This window comes from Rissa tridactyla, unplaced genomic scaffold (genome assembly GCF_028500815.1).
Source record: "Rissa tridactyla isolate bRisTri1 unplaced genomic scaffold, bRisTri1.patW.cur.20221130 scaffold_582, whole genome shotgun sequence".
Lineage (NCBI taxonomy): Eukaryota > Metazoa > Chordata > Aves > Charadriiformes > Laridae > Rissa > Rissa tridactyla.
The window spans coordinates 1-20,499 of record NW_026529792.1 but is presented as its reverse complement, the minus strand read 5'-3'; the positions used below and the strand labels follow the sequence as shown (position 1 = coordinate 20,499).

The following is a 20,499-nucleotide window of genomic DNA, read 5'->3' as shown; positions in this document are numbered from 1 at the left end:
AGCACCCCGGGGGGGTCTCACCCCCGGCACAGCCGGTGCTGCTGGCCTGTCCCGGTCCCCCTTAACCGGGGCAGGGAGCGACCTTAACAGGGAAAGTGAGAGGCTGCCAGGCCTTATCAGAGAGTATTTACAGCCGCTGTGTTCCCAATTAGACAGTCAGGTGACTGCGGCTGCTGGGGACCCAGACGCCGGGGTCAAGGTCGCCGGTGGGGGGTGGCAGAGGGGCAGCCACCTCCCCGGGGACACCCACAGGCTGCGGCGTGGCCAGGGAACCCGCCGGCGTGGGCACCCCAATGCGGCACGCCGAGCGGTGCAGCGGACCCCGTCAGGGCTGCCGCAGGGGGCCTGGTCCCTGCCATCAGCACAGCCACCGTAGGGCTCCCAGTCCAGCATGGGGGGGGGTCCCAGTCCAGCCCAGTACAGGGTACCCCCCAGCCCAGCATGACACCATACCTCTAGCCAAACCGGCACAGGGCGCCCCCAGTCCAGCCCAGTATGTAGTGCCCCCATCCCAGCCAGTATGGCGTGCCCCCAGCATGGCATGTGGCACCCCAGTTAAGCCCAGTACCCCATCCCAGTTCAGCCCAGCACAGCCATGTCTCAGCCCAATACACGACACCCCCCTGCCCAGCAGCTGCTGCCCTGTCCTGCACAGGGCACCCACGCCCCCACCCCAGCCAGTGCCCGGGGCCCCTCTGTCTCCGGCACAGCACCCGCTGTTCCCAGTGCACCGCCGGGCCCCATCCTGCCCCCGAGTGGGCGAGCCACGTGCACGGGCACGTGAAGCCGGCACTACGCGTGCGCACATGTCCACCCTTTCAGCTGATCGCCAATGCCCCCCCAACCTGCCCGGGGTCCCACCTGGGCCCTGGGGCAGGATCTGGCCCTGGCTACTCACTGGCAGAGGCTGTGCCCTGCTTGTCCCCAAAGCCATGAGGGCTTGGCGCAGCCCCCAGTGCCCTGCCCGGGATATGTGGCTCCCTGGGGACCGGGTGGGGTCGCCTGCTCAATGTGCCTCAGTTTCCCCAGTGACACCCAGCGTACCCCACAGCTGGCCAGGCAGGGGCAGAGCTGTCTCTGGCTGTCTGTGCCCACCATTATTCATGGCCCTGGCACCCCCTTTGCTGGGACTGCTGACACCGCGGAGCCCTCCATGGTGTCACTGTCTGGCCCTGGGCCCTGGCCAGTGCCGGGCAAGGAGCCCCACAGTCCCCCCACCGTGGTGTCGATGGGGATGGGGGGAACAGCTGGGGGGGCATCACCCAGTGCTGTGGGTGTGTGCTGCCAGGAGGGGACCGATGTCCTGGTCCCTGCACACCTGGGCAGCTCAGCCTGGCCATGGAGGACTGCGAGCCCCTCGACCGCCCCTCGGGGCTGCACATCGCGGCCCCCCCTGGCTCGGCATCGTCCCTGCGAAACCCACCCTGACCTCGCCTGCGGGGATCACGAAGCATTTCCCTGGGCTCCTTACCCGCCTGAGGGTGCTGGGGGATGTCGGGGTCCGTGGGGGACCCCAGCTGCCAGGTGAGTGTCTGTGCCAGCACGTCACCAGCCGGGGACAGCAAACCTGCCCGGATAAAATAAGATCTGACCGGAGCTACTGGGAGCTTCCCTTGCCCAACGTGCGAGGAGGTGGCGTGAGCTGGCAGCGAGGACCATGGCTTAGGGACCTAATCCTCTGAGCCTGGAAACCGTCGTCTGCCCTGCCCACCGTGCCTCAGTTTCCCCCTTTCGATTGCCAAGGCTTCGAGAGCAGGTCTGAGCCTCCCTCCTCGCTGTACTGAAACCAGCCCAGTTCTCCCAGCGGGTCCGTGGGACCCCTGGGCAGGTGAAGGGCAGGGGAGCAGCATCCCCTCGTTGCAGAGCAGAAGCTGCCGGCGTTTGCCCCCGCTGGCACCGTCACTGCCCCCTCCCCAGCCGCTCCTGTCCCCGCCTCGGTCACCCGCTGGGCGAGGGGCTGGGACGGCAGCCCACGGCAAACTGGCACTGCTGGACCGCTCCCAGCTCCAGCCCTCGGGGGACGCGCTGGGAACAGGCTGTCCCTTCCCTGCCCACGCCGCCCACCTGCTCCTCACCGGGCTGCCGGCACAGGCAGCCACGTCAGGCAGGCGTGGGATGCGGGGCGAACCCCCCCAAACCCCCCCCTCCGGGGATGCCCAGAGCCAGGAGCATCCCCAGGGACCGCTCGCTTCCTCCCCTCCCTGGCACGCGCCTCCCGGGGCAGCCAGCATCCATCCCGGCTGGGGGAGAGCGTCCGTGTGGGCAGGGTGGGGGGCACCCGCTTCCCTTTGCAAGGTCTGCCAACAGGAAACGTGTCCCGGAGTGGTGTCCCCAAGCCAGGGATGGGACAGACATCGGGGGAGAGGGGAAAGCGAGAACAATCTAGGATCAATCGCAGGGAGCCGGATCTGGTTGGGACGCATCCTGGCTCTGCCTCGCAGGGACGAGCACCCACCGAGCACCCACGGAGCACCCACCTCTCTCACGGACGAAGTAAGCCAGGTAGAGGTCGAGCTCCTTGACGGAGACGCTGATGTGGTGGGGCTGGACGCAGAGGATGGGGTTGGTGCACTGGCCCGACTTGACCAGGCGCTCGCCATCGGTGCTCTCCAGCGGGATCCCTTTGAAGAGGATGACCATGACCAGGTCCAGCCGCCACACCTTGTCTGCCTGCCGCAGGCAGTCGATGCGGCGCATCTTCCCCTTCTGGTCGGGGTTGGAGAGGACGCAGCACGAGGGCTTCTTGCCCGTGATGGAGAGCACGAAGTCCTCGCGGCACTCGGGCCGGATGTCCTTGCGCAGCTTGGCCAGGAGGCGCGAGGCCCATTTCTGCTTCACCTCCGGCTTCTCGCTCAGCAGCTCGTCCTTCACCGCCCTCTCCTCATCCTTCGTCATCCTCTTCTCGTGCTTCTTGAAGTACTTGCGCTTGCGGGCCTGCAGGTTGAACCAGGTGTAGGCGAAGGCCCGGACGTGGGGGAGCAGCGCCTCGATGAAGGGGTGGAACTCATCCTGGGGGAGCAGAGGGACAGGCGGTCACTCCCAGCTGAGCCCCCCCAAACCCACCCCGGGGACGGCTGGGGACATCCCCACCGGGCTCCATCCCAGCACACCCAGGAGGAAGAGCTGTGGCAGAGGCGCGTGCCCAACACGGACGGGCAACCCCTCCCCGTGCAGCGGGATGCCCCCCCATCCCGGCAGCCCCCCATAAATCCCACCGGCTGCAACGCTCCCGGGCGCCAGGCACGCCGCCTCGGCAGCACCCGGACCCTCTCCCCTTCCCACCCACGCGTGCCGGGATCTGCTCCTGACAGAAATCCCGCCTGCCATCGCGCCCGCCGGAGCCGCCGTGCCAGTGCCAGGCGCTGCCAGACCGCAGCACCCAAGGGACGGGTCCCCCGCACCCCCAGCATGCCGGGTGCTCCCCTAGGGACTGTGGGTGCCTCGGAGCTCTCCGCTCTCTCCAGACCAGCGGGAAACTCCCCCAGTTTGCCCCAGTTGCGGCCGGCCCAGCGGCTGGCGCCTGGCCCAGTGCACAAGGAGTGCTCTGACTGCCTTTTTCCATTTGGCGAGCGCTGCTGGACGAGTCTGGCCCCAAAAGAAAACAAGGAAAATGCATCCCCCCCCTCCCCGGCCCCTTCTTCCCACATCCCTTTTTTTTTTTTTTTTTTTTTTTTTTTTTAAATCCCAGTTTGGAAAATCAGTGCTTCCTGGCTGGGGGGGGGGCCCCAACCCCCCCGAGGGACGGGACAGAGAGGTGTCAGGGCATCTCCCGGCAGGGAAAATGGCAGGGAGAGGGCCAATCATCCCCGTGCGGGGCCAGGGTAGCAGCAAACTTGTCCCCGAGGGCAGGATTTGGCCCTCAGGGTCCCTCACGGCAGGTGACGATGTGGAGAAGGAAGGAGCTGGGCTCGACGCTCAAGTCCCGCCAGAGGCTGCCAGGGCCGGGCAGGGGGTGGCTGGTGGCAGCCGCCCCCACTGTGCCACAGCCCCGGTTCGCAGGGTCATGCCCGGGTTTGGGTCACCCTCCCAGCAGGGGGGGGATGCCACGGGCAGGCGCTGCTCCGGGGGGGGACCCAGGAGGGGACCGCGGGCAGCCGCTGGGGGAGGACGGAGCCCCGGTAGTGGGACAAGGCGAGCGGCTCTGGAGACGGCGACCGGCCCCGCTCATCCCAGGGCAACGATGCCATTTCCCGGCCGAAGCAGCCTTGTCCCAAGTGACCCTCCTTGGAGGGAACAGTGTCCCCCGAAGCAGGCTCCCGGTGGGGACTGGCCCCATACGGACCCCGCTAACTCCCACGCGGCCCCAAGTCCAGCACAGACCCCCATTAACCCCAAACCAGCCCCTGCGAAACCCCAAACCCCCTCCCCTGGCACAAACCCTGCTAAAAGCCAGCACAGGTCCCCCGGTGCAGCCCCTGCTGTCCCCGGGACCAGCGTCCCCTGCACGCACCCCGCTGTGACCTGGCACAAACATCCCAGCACAGCCCCTACCGTCCCCTGAACCTGGCCCAGACGCCATAAATCACCAGCACCAACCACCAGCACAGCCCCACTACCCCCCCCACCACGCACAGACCCCCGTTATTTGCCAGCACCGATCCATCACCCCGGCACAGACCCCGCTGTCCCCCCGAGCCGACAGCCCCTGCTCCAGACCCAGCCGTGTCCCCACGGGTGTCCCCCACACAACCCACGGGGGACCCACCCTTGCTGGGGACCTCATCCCACCTGTGGGGACACAACCCTGCTTGGGGACCCATCCTGACCCTGGGCACCCATCCCTGCCTGGGGGACTCATCCTGCCGGGGGAATCCGTCCCTGCCTTGGTGGACCCGTCCCCGCCGGCTGCTCCCGGGGTGGCTGCAGCCCCGCGCGGCCGCAGGGTCTGGTTCCCTCCCCGGCAGCAGCCGCTAATTCAGTGCAGCTGGGCAAGGGCTGGGCATGTGTCTTAAATCAGGGAAGAAGGTCAAAGAAAAGTAAGACAGGAGCCGAAAAAAGCAGCAGCGAGTTCCAAAAACAATACTTGGCCGGGGTGGTGGGCGGCTGATCTTCCTTGGTGGCCGGTTATTCAGACGAGCCCTACAAATTGCTGCCATCCCCCGGCCCCGCCACCCTCCCCAGGCAGCTGGCGGCAGGGCTGGCTGCAGGGCCGGGGCCGGGGCCACCGCGCCATTGTCCCCGTCCCTGCCCACCCCTGGGCAGTGCCACCCCGGGCACCGCCGCAGGGACGTCGGGCAAGAACCAGGTTATCCGTGTTGGGGGTGGCAGCACCCATGGGTGCTGCTCGCCCTCTCTGCGAGGGCCGGGGGATGCTCAGTGCTCTGCCACAGGGTGGCAAGTGCAAGCCCCGGTTTCAGGGGGGGCTCTGAGCAGACGCTGGCTTTGCTACCCCTCACCACGGTGTACAGATCCCACTTGGACCCACATCTGGGACCCCTGAAAACCTGCTGCGTGCAGAAACCCCGATGGCCCTTGGCGACCCTGAGGTCATGGTGGCCACCCCCCTCCCCAGGATTACGGTGGGACGGGAGCGGCACCAAAAGCCGATCAGCCCCTCACCAACTTTCCCTCCCGCCTGGTTTATCCCGCGCCGAGATGCTGCGCAGAGTTAAGCCGCTTTAGCGGGGCCAGGCGAGGGCGGCCGGGGAGCACCAGGACAGACGGTCAGACGGGTGGGACGGCTGGGTGCTGAGGGGACAAGCTTGGGGACCGTCGTGCCCTCCATCCCTGCCACGCTGCTGGCACCGTACGGCCAGTGAGCCCCTCGGCCAGGCACCCCACCCTGGCTGACACCGGCCAGCTTCACGGCCAGCGTGGCTTCGGGAAGCAGAGGCAGGGATGCGCTTTCCGTCTGTCCCCGTCACCGGTCCCCGCCGTCCCCCCCAGCCCGGCCGGCAGCGTGGAGCGCCGGCAATTGGCTGGTTAAGTATTTCTCCTGCTGTTTTTCCTTCGCGGGGCTGGGAAGCAGAGACGTGCTGCAATACCCCAGACGAGGCTGCTCCCGGGGCATTTCCGGACGGGAATCTGGCAGCAGAGCCTGCGCTTGGGCCCCATCCAGCCCGGGCTTGTAAAGCCCCGCGACCCAGGGAGGAGGAGCACGCCTGCGTCGGGGTGCTGCCGGCCCCGGCACAGGGCCCCCCTCGCACCCTCCCACCAGGGACTGGCGGAGTGCTGACTTTCCCTGCCAGATGCTACGAGGGGAAACTGAGGCACGGGTCAAGCCCGGCTCTTTCCTGCTGTTAGTCCTGCCGCGGAGCGGGGAGGGGAAGGAGTGATGCTCTGCGTGGAGCTGGGCACGCCATGCCAGGATTAACTCCTCCGGCAGCACCTCTGCTCCTGCCCGTCCCCACCGGCTCGGCCGGTGCTGGAGCCCTGCAGCCCGGCTGCTCGGCCGCGGCGGTGCCTTCCCACCCTGGGGACAGCGGAGGATGCTCTGTGTCACCCTGAGACATAGCGCCAGGCGCGGGGCATCGCGGCCGGGCACCGCAGCGTGGGCTGGCCAGGGCTCGGAGCATCCTCCGCTCCAGCGCCATGTCCAAACAGGTCGGGCTCGGCGAAACAGCCTGAATTTTCCGCTGAAAAAACACTTCCTCAGGAAATTCCCGAGCAGTTTTCATGGGGGGGGGGGGGGGGGGAGGGAGGGACATGGGGGGGTTGGAGGAGGAGGAGGAGGGGGACGGGAAGGGTCAGTCGCCTCAGCAGCAGGTTTTGCTCCTCACCGGCACGGCCCCAGCCCTGGGGAGGAGCGGGATGCCATCCCCGCCATGGGCAGGCAGCGACGCGGAGGACCTCGCCACATCCCGGCCCTGCAGGGACCACACAGGGTTTATTTTATGAAAGGATGCTCAGCCTCCCCGCCAGCCAGCCACACACCTCCAAACCGCTGCCGGCTCCCACCACCGCCGCCGCTCCTGCCACGTCCCGCTCCCCGCGGCCGCGCGAGCCCGGGCAGGGGCTGGCAAGTTGGGTGCTGGGTGCCGTGCCCCCACGGGAAGCCTTGGCACAGCGACGGGCGGGGGTTATGCAGCCGCAGAGGTTCTGGCAATCCTAAAAATCCCCAAATCCCAGCAGCCCAAAGGGGCACGGGGGGGATTTGCTCCTTGCCCCAGCCTCAGTTTCCCCTTCTTGGCGCCCATGGGCAACCTTGGCACGGACGAAACCCGCTCTCATGTGGCCCCAGCGAAGCCTCTGGTAGCCGCTTCTTAACTGTTCGCCAAAGCGGCTCTCAGTAATAAGTTAACCTGGTAATGAGACCTGTTGCCGTGACAGATGCAAATGATTGGGAAGTGCTCATTAGAGGGGATGGAAGGAGGCACTTAGGCCCTGAAAAGCACCCAGCCTTTCCCGGGGCGGCCCTGCGCCGTATTAGAGCCCATTTTACAATAATTGCTCCAGAGGAGGAAATCTATTTGGATTCATCATAAAGTATTTATTAACAAGAGCTTATTCATAATTTTTGCTGCTCGCCGGCATGGCGCGGCCAGGCTTCCCGGCCTGCTCGGCAAGTCCTAACGAGGCTTCCCCGGCGCTGCCGAGCAGCACCGCCGTGCTGGGAAGGGGGAAACTGAGGCACGCTGGGCACGGGGCAGCGGGAAGGAGTGTGGCAGCAGCCAAAGCTCCCGGGAAAGGAGCCGGGGACGGTACGAGCTGTGCTGGCCTCGCCGGCGCACACCTGGCCCCGCGCCGGAGCTGCCCGTGGGGCAGAACAGGCTGTGGCAGCCATGCTGCCCCCCAGCAGCTGAGCCGGGGTGGGGACGACCCGGCCCCACGCTTGCAAAACCCCTCTTGCAGCCCGTGCCGGGGCACGGAGTCCCGGTGCCCGGGGCAGCCTGGCTGGCACCGCCGGCGCGTGCGGAGGTGAAGGCAGGACACGGTGCCACCTCCCCGCACCTCCTCTCCCCGGACCCCAGGGCGTTTCCCCCCTCCCCTGAGAAGAGCATCCTCCAGCCAACATCTCTGTGCACGGCTCGGGGCTGCGTACGGGCCGGACCGTACCCTCAGCGCGTTCCGGATGCGGCCGCCCTGTTGGGAGCGTCAGCCAGGATGGATGCAAGGCCAGAAAGGGGCTCCCCTGCTTCATTTACTGCCGCGATGCTCAGCCCCGCTCAGGATCAGACCGGGAGGCGGCGGATGGGCTAATAAAACACCCGATGCTCACCACACACCCGGGACCACCACCCCGCCGGGTCCTTTGAGCCATCCTGGCGCAGGTGGGTCCCTGCTGCCCTGCGGGCGCCGCGAGCACCCTGCGTCGGGCCGGTGCCCACCTGCCTGCGCCTACGTGCCGGGGCGGGAGGCGATGCCGGCGCTCGCCCTCACAGGTGGTGCGGCTGTGAGCGGGGGCGCGGGGAGCGCGCCGAGGCCGCCGCCGCGGGTCACGCGAGGCCGCGGCAGGCAGCGAACCTGCCAGTTGCTTTGGAAAACAGCAGGAAGAAAAGCAGCTCTCTTTGCAGCCCCGGGCTCAGGTGCCAGCACTGCCTGGGCCCGCGCCAGCCGGCACAGCCCTCCCCGGGGAGGCAGCACCGCCGGCAGACGGCAGCCGGGGGTGGCCCAGGTGGGCTCAAGCCAGGGATGGGGGCTTTTCCGGCAGCACGGTACTTGCCCCAACCCCGGGCCCATCACCCAGCCTCTGATCTGCACGCAGGCACCCTCACCTCCAGCAACAACTGGCGTTGATGGTCCCCGATTTTGCTAAATACACCCCAAACTGGGGAGCGGCGTGCCCAGGGTGCGGGGAGGGGGTAAGGATGCCCTGGGGATGGTACCCAACGGTGGCACAGCCAGCACTGGCAGGCAGAGGAGCCGGGGGGGCGGGTGCTGGGAAGGGAGACATGGAGGTGGGGGCGCTCAGGGCCGCTCGCTGCCTTGCCTGCAGACACACTCGGGTCTCCCAGGTGCCTCATTTCCCCCGGGTGCCTCAGTTTCCCCAGGTGCCTCATTTCCCCCAGGTGCCTCAGTTTCCCCAGGTGCCTCATTTCCCCCAGGTGCCGTCTGTGCCCGTCCCCCTCGGGGTGCAGGAGCTGACAGCTCAGCCACCTCCCCCCGGGGTGACCCCGCCTGTCCCCAAGGTGCGGTGCTGGCTTTCCAAAGACGGGGAAACTGAGGCACGGCACCCGCCAAGCCAGCCTGCAGCAGAGGCAGGATGCGACGGCGGCTGCTGGGGTCCGGGAGGAACCTTGCGAGCAGCGCAGGGGGAGCGCTGAGGGGACCCGGCCCATGGCCAAGGAGATGTCCCCCCGCCCCAGGAAGCATCCCGTGGCCGGCAGTGCAGGGGCCACGTGGCTTCCCAGCCGAAACCCCCCTGGGGCTCCAAGGAAGGGAAATGTTTTCTGGAACTGGAAAAAAAAAAAAAAGCTTTGCCAACAAGGCCCCGGCGCTGCCAGCTCCTCCGCCCGGCCCTGCGTCAGCGCGGGGCCCCGGGGGTGGCCTGCTCCCCCCCAGCCCCGCTCCTGGCAAACGGCGGGGACTGCGGCTACGGGGGTGGCAGGGCTGGAGCAGTGCCTGAGACCCAGCGCTTCGCCCACCCCGGACCCCAGCGTCCCAGGCTGGGAACTGCCAGGATGTGCCGCGGGGACGGTGGCAGCTCGCACCCCCAAGAGCGCAGAGGGAAACTGAGGCAGGAGAGATGCCCCGGCGCTGGCAGCACCGTGTTTGCCCCAGGGACGGCAAGCAGCATGCAGCCCCCGCTCAGCATCCCCCCCCAGCCCCGAGGAAGCTGGGACCAGGCAGGGCACCCCCAGCCCCCCCGGGGCTCTGAGCCCGGCTTTAGCCCCTGACGCAGGAGGTTTTATTTCCCTCTGTACATATTTTTAGCCCTGCCTGCTCCGTTCTGGCCTTTCCAAGGGGGATTAATTCCCCCCTCCCTCCGCCAACATGCACCATTAAGGTGTGGGGGTGCAGAGAGGGGTCCCCGACTCCCTCCAGGGGATGCCCACGGGGAGGGGGAAAGATGGCACCCGGGGGTGTCTCTGCGCCCCATGACGGGGAGCGCCACGATGGGGTGGCGGTGCTCACCCTGCCGCAAATCCAATCCCTGGCGGGTTGGAGCAAGTCACCAGTTAAAAATAGCCCCGGCCTTTCGCCGAGGAGCCGGCGACCTTGCGGGAGGATCGGCCGCCCCCGGGGCCCTGGCGGTGAAGAGTTCACGGCCCCCCCCCCGCAGCCCCATCGCCTTCGCTGCAGCACGGACATGGCCACGGCTCAGCCTCCGCTCCGGCATCTTACGGGCTCCCTGGTGGGTTGGGGACACCCTGCCAGGACCCTCCGTCTAGGCATGGGGAAACTGAGGCACGGGGCGGCAAGAGAGCAAAGGGGGATGAGGGTGTCCCCAAAGGGTCACCACTGCCCTGAGCGCTGAAGGACAGGACTCCTTTAACTGGGGGGGGGGGAGTGGGGTTCCTCCGCTTTCGGCAGCTCGGCGGAGCCTTCCTGGGGAGATTCAAAGGCTGAGCCCGGCCGGGTCCTATTTCGGGAGGGTTTTGGACGCCTCCCAAGCGGCAGGAGTGGGGGCCGGCCCGGACAAAGGGACTTTGTTTGGGACGCTGGGTTCCGGCAGTGCCCAGCGCGGAGGCTGGTGGCTGTGGCTGGTCCCCTTGTCCCCTCACAGGACAACTCAGCACCCAGGGCCGCGGCAGGGGGCAACGGCCCCTCTGCCGTGTCAGGTGCTGCACCCACCTGGAGGTAAACTGAGGCATGGGGTGGGACTGTCCTTGCTTCCCAGGCCACTGCTGTAACCGCTAAGTGACACTGCCATACCGCGGAGATGGCCGTGCCAACCTGCCTCGTGACGTGGAGTCCACCAGCCACCCGCCCTGGGCCACTTGCCCAGGCTGGCCCTGAGCCATCCCCTGAGGGAGTCCAAGGTCCCTGAGTGGGGCCGAGCACTCCGGGAGCCAATACCCTGGCCACCGGCTCCACGGCAGAGCAGAAGGAAAACCCCCCTCAGGCCGGATCCTGCCAGCTCGGCGCATCGACAGGAGGCACCAGGGTGCCAGCGGGATGCAGTGCTGCCAGCACTGCTTGCCCTGGGACCGGGGGCCTCCATGTCACCTCCGTGTCACCTCACACCCCCACACACTGCTTGCCTCAGGCCCTGGGGGGCTTCGGAAAGCCCCAAGGTTTGGGGGCCACAGCACCGTTACCAGCCCACGCACACTCCCCGCTACACGTAGAGCCGCAAGCGCCCACGTGCGCACCCATGGGTGCCGGGCACAGGAACCCCGGATGGGACCGGCTGAGCGGGCAGGGTCCTCACCGCGGCGATGCCGGGTGAGCTCGGGCTGGCTCCTGTCGCCGTCCCCACACAGGACACGGCGTGGCCGCGGCTCGGCCCCGGCGCTGCTGCCGGCAACTCCCCTCTCCAACCAATTCACCACCACAAGGCGAAGAGGCTGGCGAGCGCGTCCCGGTTCCCTCCGGCGGTACCTCAGGATGCGATGCAGTCATCGCTAATGCATCTGGACTCATTTACGGGGATGAGAAAATGTTTCCAGGTTTCCCACAAAGTCCCATTAAGATCCCAGTCCCACTCTATTTTTAGTGCCCTCATCAACAACGCCTTCCCCAGCCACCCTGGCGGCTCCAGGGCCCTACGGGGCTGGGGTGGGGGGGGCACCCCGGGGACGCGCCCACCTTTGGGGGGAGCTGAGCTGCACCGGGACCGGGCGGCTGGAGGGGGCAAACCCCGGTTCCCCACCCCAGCAGCTTCTTTGCACCCATGGGTAAACCCCGGCGGTGGGGACGCCCCAGCTCAGCTTTCGCCCCAGAGCAGCAGAGGAAGAAAATGTGGTGGGAAACAAGAGCGAAAGCTCCCCCCGCATCTCCCCCGTCACCGCGTTGGCCACGGACCCCAGACGGACACGGAGAGCGGACGGCAGCGCTGGGCGATGCTCGGTGGGGCTGGGCACGCTGGTGGCACCGTGTCCCTGCAGGTGCAAGGTCACAGCCTGCAGCACTAATTTGTCACCTGGCGACAGCCGGTGGCCCAGCCAACCCCCCCCCACTGCTGCCAGCAACCCCTGGAGCCCCGGCACTGCCTCCCCCCAAGGCAGTGGGTGCCTGCGGGGCTCCTGGTGCCGCTGGCGAGGGCGCGCATGGACCCTGTCCTCGGCCCTGCACCCTCCCGGGCTATCTATAGCCATGACCTCAGCGGGAGCCGGGGCAGGCGCCCGGCCGCGCATCCTCCCTTCTTGGCAGGGCCGCCGCCACAGCCCCCACCCGGTTAAAGAGCCGCCGCCAAGCCGAGGCTTTTATCCCATACGCTCGCTAATCCGACGGGATTCGGTGTCAGGGGCTGCCCACGGGCGGCTCGCAAAGGCCCTTTCCAGAGGGGGGGCTCAGCCAAGCGATGGAGAACGCCAGCCGGCAAGGGCAGACGGCGGTGCTGGGTGTCACCGCGTTAGGTGACGGCGTCTGACCTCAGGGGCTGGATGAGGGGGGACGTGGGTGACCTGGCTCCAAGGAGGTCGAGCAGGGGATGTCCCCGCGCGGGCAGGGGTGACCTGAGGACACCCCGCAGCTGCGCCCCGCAGGCGTCGGGGTCGCAGCCTCCCGCAGAGCCCGGGGTGGGGGGCGGGGGGGCACGGGGAGGGACCTGCTCGCTCTGTGCCGGCTGCCCCCCGGGGGCAGTGGGGAAGGGGTGGCCCAGAGGAGGGGAATTTCCCCGGCTTTTTTTCTCCGACAAACTCCTCGGCTTGTGCAATTAGAGAAATTTGTTTAACAAACTCCCGGGGGAGCGGAGCGGGAAGGTGGGGTGGCGCGTGGCCAGGGGCGCTGCTCGCACAGGCCCGCTCCCTCCCCGCCTGCGCCTTTGATCAGCGGCGCGCTTCGCCGGGCCAGAGGAGCGGTTCCCTGAAGCCAGATGGCGGCCGGAGCCGTGCTGCGTCGCGGGAAGCGCCTCGGCCCCTGCGGACGTGCTGCCCGTGGCAGCCCTCCGGCCACGCGTCCCCTCAAACCGTCGCTTGGCCGCCCCCTCCGCTCACTCGCCCGCATCCCACCGCCCTCACGCTCGCCGGGGCGGCACGGCCTCGGCACCCCGCCGCCCCATTGCTCGTGGCCCCCAACCTCCCGGGCCGCACGTGCGCACCCATGCGTGTGCCCATGCGCGCGGCGTCGGCTGGCGGGCAGGCGCAGGCCCGGGGCGCTCGCTTGCGCGCGCTCCCGCTCACTCTCTTTCTCATGCGATGCCATTTCCATCAAAAACCCTTTACTCTGCACTTTTCGCCAGCGCCGCTTCATTGGTATTCACGCCGCGCCGCTCGCCTGTCCTGGCGCACAGGTTACTAAAGGAGATTTTGCGGCGCAGCGCGGCGGGGGTCACATTACAGCCCGCGCCGTCTCGCTTTCCCGAATCGCCGGGCAGGAGCCAGGGGACGGCGGGAGGGGATGGGGCGCAGGATCCGGCACGTCCCAGCTCCTGCCAGGCAACGGTGGGACGAAGCAGCCCCGTTGTACCAGGGCAAGGCGGGCTGGCGGCGGGGAGCTCTGCAGCAACCAGCATGACGGGTGGCTCTCTGGGGACAGCCAGGTCACCGGTGCTCTCCGTCCTCCCCGGCAGCCCGCCGTGCCTGCTACAAGGTGGGAGCAGCCGGCAAAGGGAGACCTGAGCAGAGAGCAGGGCGCACGCTTGGCACCGCCATCACCCTCGCCACCGGTGCCCGGATGACTCCCGAGTGGCATCCAATGTGTCCCCGGCAGGACTGTGCCCCCACGGGGGATGGCGTCCTTGGGCGAGGAGGGAATGGCGGGCGCCTCTCGTTTCGGGGCTGGTTCGGGGAGAGGGGAAACGTCTGGATGGAAAATCAACATTTCTCTCTCCGGCTTTTTTGTTTTTTTTTTTTTTTTCCCTTCTTTTCCTTTGAAAGCAAAAATATTTCTTGGTTTTTCGTGATCAGAAACATGTTGGGGGTTTTTTTTGGACAACAGCCGGTCAAATACCGTTTCCCCGCGAAGGGAATGCAGGGGCCCTTAGCAAGGAGAGCAAAGCCTTCTTAAAAAATAAGATAAAACCCCCCGTCTTTTAAGAAATCCACCTGGCCACGGACTCGAACAAACTCCCAGGGAAGAGGGGGTCAGCAGGAGGGCCTGATCCTGGCATTCCCGTGCCAGGCAGCACTGCCCAAGGGTGCTGCGGCCCCTCCGGGAGCGGCAGCGCTGCCTGGGAGGGTGATGCCCACGGCGGGCAGCCCGAAGCCCAGACCTGGGGATTTTGCCCAAAATGCTGATTAGAGCTGGCTGCCGGCCGGGGAAGGGAGGATTAATGTGCTTTTAAAGCAGCAGCGAGTTAACCGAGAAATCAATCCTTGGCAGGGACTGGCCCGCAGGTCCCCCGGCGCGTGAGCGCTGCCGCACCTGGGCCACGGGATCCTTTCCCAGCTCCTCTCCAGGACTTGGGAAGCGCCGGGCCTTGGCGGCCGGCGCAGGGCGTTGGGACCCGGCCAAGCTGGCACAGCGCGGCGCGGCTGCGGGGGATGCCTGCCCAGGGCCGACGTGACGGATGGCGAGCCCAGCCGCCCGCCCGCCCGGGTGCGAGCCAGGCCCCGGGATGCCCGCGGGGGACCCTGTGCATCCCCACCCGGCAGCTGGTACATCCCCGGGGGGCTGCGTCCCCTCCCCGAGGGTGACATTGTCTCAGGGTTCCCAGCTGGGCAGGGCAGGGGGGGGAGGCTGAGCTCAGGCTCTTGCTTGTGCCGATTTGGTGCATCCAAAGCCTCCAAAGGTGCTTTGGTACCCAAAACCCACCAGGGTTTGGCACTGGGCACCTCTGCCCCCCCCGCAAGGCTGTGCCCCTCTCGGGCCCAGCAGCCCCCAGCCGTGCCGTGGGGCTGTCACTGGTGATGCCATGTGGTGCTGGCCCGACCGGGCAGGGCTGAGCCAACCATCGATGCCCCGGCCGCTCCCCATCGCCTTCGCCGCGCTGCCCCGACCTGCCCGGCACACCCCGAGGTGCCGCGGGAGAAATCCCCGCCCCACGGGTCTCCGAGGAGCGGATCACGCCCCTGCCACCCCCAGGCCCTGCCTGCACCCCCCCGGCCAAGCTGCAGGGACTGGGGGAAACGGGAACCCTCCCTCCCCCAGCCCCGCCAGCCCCCTCCCATAAGCGCTCAGCCCCCTCGGCGGTGCTCAGCGCCGGCATCGCCATCCTTGCGCAGGAAGAGCCACAGCACGGCCGGGGGCGGCGGGCAGCGAGCCAGCATCGCAGGGAGTTATTTTGCCTTCTCCCCCCACCAGCCGTCCTTCTGCCCCTCTAGCAAGGGACCCCGGGGGTGCTCTCCATCACCGCCACTGTCCCCATCCCGGCCATCCAGGGCTTGGCTCGTCCCTAGGACAGGTGCAGCCATGCCAGGAGTAACGGTGGGGGGGGGGGGGAACACGACGACAATGGGCACCCCTTGGGCTACGGGGACGCAGCTGGGGCCAGGCATGGGGAAGGCTGGCACCGGCAGCACTGGGCAAGGACAGCGGGCAAGCGGGCAGGGCAAACCGTCCCTGTGCTGGGGACCATCCTCGGCCTCCATCACCCCCAGAGGCAGGGGACACTGTCCCCCCTTTCCCTCTGGATGCCAAACCCACCTCCAGGCCCTCCCCTGGGCCGGGATGAATCTCTTGCCGCCACCATGGCAGTTTTCCCCCGGGATCCCTGAGCTCTCTGTGCCGGCACTACCCTGGGGAGACACCTTTCACATGCTCCAAGTGGAGCGTGGCCGGCTGGGCAGGCCCTGGGCACGGCTCCTCTGCCCACCGAGCCTCGCCGCGCCGGCACGGCCCCGTGCACACCCCGCCGCACCGGCCACGCTGCAGCCAGAGGGGGAAAAACCGCCAGGTCAAAGCAGGATCAGGCTACGGCTCCCAGCATCCATCCCCAGCCTGCTCGGGCGCGAGGGGATAAAAAAATCACCAAAGAGAGCTATTCCCCGCTTGCTTCGAGATAGCCGGGCAGCGAGCCGGGCTTTGTTCAGCGAGCCGCAAGCGCCCACGCACGCTCGCAGCACTGGGCACGCGGCGGGTTTGCTCCCTGCCCCGGTCCGGAGGGAAGCACAGGCAGGGAGGGAAGCACTCGGCAGGGGCAGAGCTGCCCGGGAAGGTGAATTATTGGCGCGCTGGAGGAGGGCGGCTGATTTATCGCGCGAGGCCCCGGCAAGTTCAAGGTGATGCGGTGGAGAGTGGCGCAGCGCGAGGGCCGGCCACCCGGCCAGTGGCTCTCACCGATGGCGTCTCTCCTGCCGCAGGGCTTACCCTGCCCGCCACTCGCCGTGCCCACCCCAGCCCCCCGATCCGGCTTCACAGACCACGCTTAAAACAGGCTCTATTATTCCCGGGCGAGGATTTAAGATGACAAGGGGCAGAAGCGGCGGGGTCCTCGGTGCCGGCGTGCGCGGCAGGGCAGGGCTGGCCAGGGCAGGCGGGCACGGCGCGGTAGGCGCCTCGCGGGGAAAGCAAGGATCTCCCGAAGGTTGCATTTAAAGAACGGCCTCATTGTTTTTCTCAAACAATACTCAGCAGATGGGAGAATTGAAAGTGTGTTGCAACCTTCCCTCTCTCCCCCCGCTGTGCCCGGCTTGCTGCTCCCATCCTTTGGCAGCCGATCTGAGCTCCCCGCTGGAAACCAGTTCGCCGGAGCTACTGGTGGAGGGGGTGAGCACCGGCGCTCCCCTCTCTCGCCGCAAAGCTGCAGGGTTTTTGGGAAGGTGGCTTGCCAAAGGATGCCCCGGTGGGATGTGCCGGGCAGGCAGCTCCCCGCTACGGCCACATGCCCCCGCCGGCGGTGGCAGCAGGGTGACCTGCAGAGCCGACCGGTGGTGGCCGGGGAGAGGCGAGATCCCCCTCGGCTCCCCACGGCAGCAACCGGGCCACGTGGCCGCAACGCCTCTTACAGCCCGGCTGCGTCCCCCGGGCACTGTGGCGTGCCCGTTTCCGCGGGTGCTGCCGGCACTCGCCGGTGCAGAGGTCTGTGCCAGGCCAGCCGGGCCGCGCTGCTCCCCGGTGCCCCCGGGACCGGTGCTGCCGGCTACAGCACGCGCAGGGCTTGTTGCCCGGCTGCCGGCTCTCAGTCTGCATCGCTTCTGCGTCGAAACCAGGCTTCGAGGATGCACCTGAGCAAAGCGGTGGGAGCCGGGCGTCCTGCCGGGGTCCGGCTGGAGACCCTCGTCCCTCCCCCAGGCCCCAGCAAACCCGTGGGGCCGGGGAGAGGGTCTCTGGATGGACCCCAGCGGGACGCCCGGCTCCCACCTCACCTCGCTCCCTGCTGACGGGTACCAGGGTGTGGGCTCAGGGAACGCCGGGGCGACTGCCAGAGACGAGCCAGAGGTTTGCAGGAACACCGACGGTCATAAAATTTACACGTCCCCCCCCCCCCCCCCCGCCCCCGCCGGAGCACCCCAAATCCTCCCCACCCCAACCCCGTTGCAGACCCAGGAGCCGGGGATAACTGTTATGGCTCCAGAAACACCGCTGGCGCCTGACGGACACCCGCGCAGGGCCAGCAGCGGGTGCTCAGTGCCGGGGTTATTTCGGGGTCCTGGCAGCCGGAGCCCCCCCCACCCCCTTCCCCATGGGCAGGGTGAGGCCTCCTGCGTGGCGGTGGTGCCGGTGCCGCTTCCCTGCTAATCCGGGCAGCTTCCTCCTGACTTCCCGGCCTGGCCCCGAGGTGGGGACAGGGGGAGCGGGAGAAAGTCCCCAGGCAGGGACAGAGAGCTGAGGAGGGCACAAAGTCACCCCCCTTGCCGAGGCCCCGGCCAGGAGCGTGTGGCAGACGATGCCTTTTGCCAGAGCTATTTTGGGCTGCCAAGCCCCAGCTTGGACCAGCTCCGGCCGGGAAGGGCGGCTGCCCGAGTGGTAGCCGAGGGCCGAGTGGCCATGCGGGGCTCGAGGGGCTGGCAGCGGCGATGGCGGCGGGGAGATGCGCGAAGGCAGAGGCAGGGCGGCTCCCGCGCACGTTCCAATGTATCCACATCACCATCCGCGGCTCCCGAGGCCGGGCGAGCCTCCCCGCCGCGCGGGTGGGATGGGAACGGCACGGCTGGCGGCGGGGGGAGCGCTGGGGGGGCCGGATCCGGTAGGTGCAGACGACGTCTGATCCCAGCCGAGCTGGGCTGGATCGCAGCTAAGGCTACGCCAGGGCAAGGGTGGTGGTGGGGGGGAAACCGGAGCCTTCCCCGCGCGAAGGCGGCGAGGCGGAGGCTGGGATCCGCCGAGGAAAAACCAGCTCCCCCCCGTCAGCCGGGCGAAGCGTTGGGAACAGCGCGGGTTTGGGAGCCAAACGGCTACTGCCAGCCCCGGCCCAGCCTGCGACCGCACGGCTGCCCACATCAGAGCAACGCTGGCAGCTGGCAACAACAGGCCCTGCCAAACCAGCACCAGTTGGAGACTGGGACGGTGGAGAGGTGGCGGGACCCCCGGGAAGGATACGGCCAGGGTGGGAAAGGGACAGAAAGGGAAAGAAAGGGAGAGTAAAATAGGAAAAAAGTAAAATAGGAAAAAAGTAAAATAGGAAAAAAGTAAAATAGGAAAAAAGTAAAATAGGAAAAAAGTAAAATAGGAAAAAAGTAAAATAGGAAAAAAGTAAAATAGGAAAAAAGTAAAATAGGAAAAAAGTAAAATAGGAAAAAAGTAAAATAGGAAAAAAGTAAAATAGAAAAAAGTAAAATAGAAAAAAAGTAAAATAGGAAAAAAGTAAAATAGGAAAAAAGTAAAATAGGAAAAAAGTAAAATAGGAAAAAGTAAAATAGAAAAAAAGTAAAATAGAAAAAAAGTAAAATAGAAAAAAGTAAAGTAAAACAGAAAGAAAAGTAAAATAGAAAAAAACCTCAAAAGTAAAAGAGAAAAAAGAAAAGGACAATAGAAAAAAGAAAAATAAAAAAATTACAATAGAAAAAAAGAAAATTTAAATAGAAAAAAGAAAAGTAAAATAGAAAAAGGGAAAGTGAAATAGAGAAAAGTAAAATAGAAAAAGGAAAAGTAAAACAGAAAAAAGAAAAGTAAAATAGAAAAAAAAAAGAAGAGACGAGAAAAGAGGAAAGAGAAAAGAGAATAGCGAAAAGAAAATAGAGAAGAAAAAAAGCCCGACTGAGGTGTGCCCTTTGCCAAGTCAACCACACGACGGGGAGCACCATCCCCGGGGTCATTCCAGCAGCCCCGGCGCTGCCCACCCCTGCCCAGGTCGGTGCCCGCGCCGTCACCGCACCCACGGAGCGCCAGAGACGAGGCTGGACCCCCCCCCCCCCGCTGCCCCCCACCACGATGCAGGTGCCGCCATGAAGGGACACCACCACCCCCCACACACACACGAACTCCCGCAGGGTGCAAATCTCCGAGGTGGGGCCCGATCCTGCCCCCAGCTCCGGCACAAGGGATGGGATCCCACATGGGAATCGTCGACACGGGGGTCCGGCGGCGGCAGCAGCAACCCCCCCCTCACCCCCTACGCCACCCCCCCCACCAAAAAAGCCAAGCCCTCGTGGGGTGCAGCACGAGGCCGGATTGGGAGCGGGCAGCCAGCAGGGAAGAGGTTACGAGCCGGGAGGGGGGGGGCGAAGCTGCCTGCTCAATAATTAAATAAATATCAGTGATCAATAAGGACAGAGCAAAGGCAAAGCCGCAGCGGTTGTGGTGCGGGCAAAGGGGGGGGGAGGTGGGGGTCCCCGAAGTGTCGTCCCCCCCCCTCTTTGCCCGCACCACGGGCCCTGGCACGGCCACCGGGCCACGTCGGCGTGGCCTGGGGTAACACCAGCGTCCCCACGCACACGGCGACACGCAGACCTGGGGGGGACACACACACGACACCCCAGCATCGCCCCTCACCCCGCTGACAGAGGTGGTTACCCCCCACCCCGCTTTCCACGTCCTGCCATCCACGACCCCCCCACCACAACCCCCCCCCCCCTCCACGCCCTCTTGCCTGCCAGCGCGGCATGGCGCAGCCGTTTGCAAATTGTCCCAAACTTAGAGGATTTGGAAGAAAAAGCATTGTGCCACCCCCCCACCAACTCATTGCACCCCACCATGTGCAGCCGGGCTGCAGGGGGGTGGGAGGATGGCGGGGGGGGGGGGGGGGGGGGGGAAGGAAAAAGTTTCACGCTACGCAAAAGACGGCGCAGCCAAGGCCGAACCTGCAGCGCCGAGAGCCCCCCAACCCTTGCTGAACCCGAGCAGGGACACCCCCCACCCGGCGCCGTGTCCCACCGTGTCCCCCCCACCCTGTCCCCAAAGCCAGCACCACCCACCGCCAGGCGCAGCAAAAAAAAAGAAAAAAAAAAAAAACACAAAAAACAAAAACCAAAATAAACCCCAAACCACAGCGCAACCTTCCCCCCCCCCCCGTGCCCCAAGTGAAAGTGGAGGCAGAAAAACCCCCAAAAGCCCCAGAAACACCCCCTAAAAAAAAAAAAAACCAAAACACCCTAAAAAAGGCGGGGGGGGGGGGGACGACGACGACGACAAGAGGGAAACGCGGCTCCTCCGAGCAGCCCCGCACCGGCCCCAACCCGCCCTTTCCCTGTTATG

General features: G+C 66.3%; 1 protein-coding gene across 4 annotated transcripts in view; it reads right to left on the bottom strand.

Moving 5' to 3' along the window:
- The window catches only part of NFIC (nuclear factor I C), a 41,594-nt gene extending 21,605 nt beyond the window's left edge, over positions 1–19,989 (bottom strand). Inside the window, exons 1-2 of one of the 4 annotated variants that reach the window (XM_054187670.1) lie at positions 19,895–19,989; positions 2,478–3,009 (exon numbers count right to left, since the gene is read on the bottom strand). In XM_054187670.1, coding sequence (XP_054043645.1) covers positions 2,478–3,009; positions 19,895–19,987 — 625 coding nt within the window. In that variant the 5' untranslated portion in view covers positions 19,988–19,989. The remainder of the gene's footprint in view (positions 1–2,477; positions 3,010–19,894) is intronic. The other 3 variants (XM_054187669.1, XM_054187671.1, XM_054187672.1) reach the window with 3 other exon arrangements.
- Positions 19,990–20,499: the final 510 nt, after the last annotated feature.